The following is a 1519-nucleotide window of genomic DNA, read 5'->3' on the forward strand; positions in this document are numbered from 1 at the left end:
TTACAGTTAGGCCACTCTAACACCGTACGTCGTAGAGCCCGACATTAAATATTTTGATGCAATTAAAACGTATAGCTGCCTGCTCGTATTGTGGTTCAGCAAGCATGCCAATGTATTCTGATAGAAAATATATTATTGTGGCCCCTCCATACAAACAGCTGCATGATAAGACTGGATTCATAAAGCTACTGTGGATGTCAGCCCCCACCTGCTCTTATTGCCGGTAGCTTGTCATGACCCATCCTCGACACGACCAGATATTTAGCCTGTTTGATACTCAAGAGCCAAGGGAACACCCATTTTCCTCTGATCTGGGGGCTTTTGTCGGTAATCTCTAAAAACTATCGCTGAGTGGGCTACAATCTAGGCATTAGTTGCTCTCTGACTCATAAGACTTTATCCTTACCTGTTGACCACCAAAGGGGTTGTACGCAGTGACCACCTGCCCCATGAACATGGAGGTGGGCACCATGACTGCTCCACACGGCATTGGGGCGGTCACAAGCTTAAGCTGCTGTCCTGCTGGGAACCTGGAAAGAGCGAAATAGAGAAAAGGGAAAATAAATGGGCAGAAACAATAAATTACAGCAACCATGAATCAAACTGGATGTCTACTATTCAAATCTTCTCACACAGCTTGGTTTCAGGTGGAAATTCCGCTTACTAAGGAGCAGTAATTCCTAAAGTATCATGTTTGGGTGTTGTCTACTTACCGGATCTGTCGGTCCTGTGTGAAGGTGGCCACGGCGGTGCCTTGCTGCGTGTTGTTCTGCGGCAGGCTGGTGCTGATCTGCAGCACGTTGGGTTGCCCTGGCTGGGAAATCATCATAGTGTTGTATAGTGGAGCAGAGACAGAGCCCTGGGTCTGGGCTTGAGCCTGCGAAGGTTGCTGGGGCTGGCGTTGGGGCTAGAGAGATGCAATGTGGGGGAAGGGGAGAAGGAACTCACATGAATTTTTTCCTCCAGTTTTCATAATGGTATATGTCTAATTTGAACATAGCTTAAAATAAATCAACCAACCAGTTAATACACAGAAAAACAGAAAATAAATTGAAGCTGTTGCACATTTGACACGTTTTTATTTGCAGTAGCAAGGTGTCTACATAAAAAGGTAGGGGACTGGGAGGTTTTATTAAAGCCAATTACAACTGGAATTTGGGAGAAGCCCCATATTGCAGGGTAAGACTTTTTAGAGATTATTTAGTTACAGTATTGCTCTGGATACAAGAAAATACACATATGAAGTGAAATGTGTTGCCTCTGTTGCCCTGCCTGTTCTGAATGGACTTCATTACTACATGACAAGATAAGTTAGAAAGAGCAATATTCCAAATGAAGGGGTAAATACGATGGTTTGTGTGTTTTACAGTGCTCCAGTTCTCACATGATTAAACAGTAACAGCACACCCTGTGGCTCGTCCTGCCTTTTGAAGGAGATCTAAACATTACAGCTTCACAGAACAGTACTGCGTTTGTGAAATTCTCCACATACATGTGACCAACAGTGTCAAAAGTTCAA

The 1519-nt window shown here is 44.2% G+C and overlaps 1 protein-coding gene across 1 annotated transcript in view; it reads right to left on the reverse strand.

The window, feature by feature from the left end:
- The window catches only part of LOC118326557 (circadian locomoter output cycles protein kaput-like), a gene marked incomplete at its 5' end in the record, with an annotated part of 17043 nt that overhangs the window by 6567 nt on the left and 8957 nt on the right, over positions 1-1519 (reverse strand). Inside the window, 2 exon segments of the mRNA XM_035659572.1 lie at positions 407-530; positions 714-907. Of these exon segments, the coding sequence (XP_035515465.1) occupies positions 407-530; positions 714-907 (318 nt within the window).

This window comes from Morone saxatilis, unplaced genomic scaffold (assembly GCF_004916995.1).
Source record: "Morone saxatilis isolate NCDOM2014 unplaced genomic scaffold, NCSU_SB_2.0 Contig17, whole genome shotgun sequence".
In the NCBI taxonomy this organism is placed as follows: domain Eukaryota; kingdom Metazoa; phylum Chordata; class Actinopteri; family Moronidae; genus Morone; species Morone saxatilis.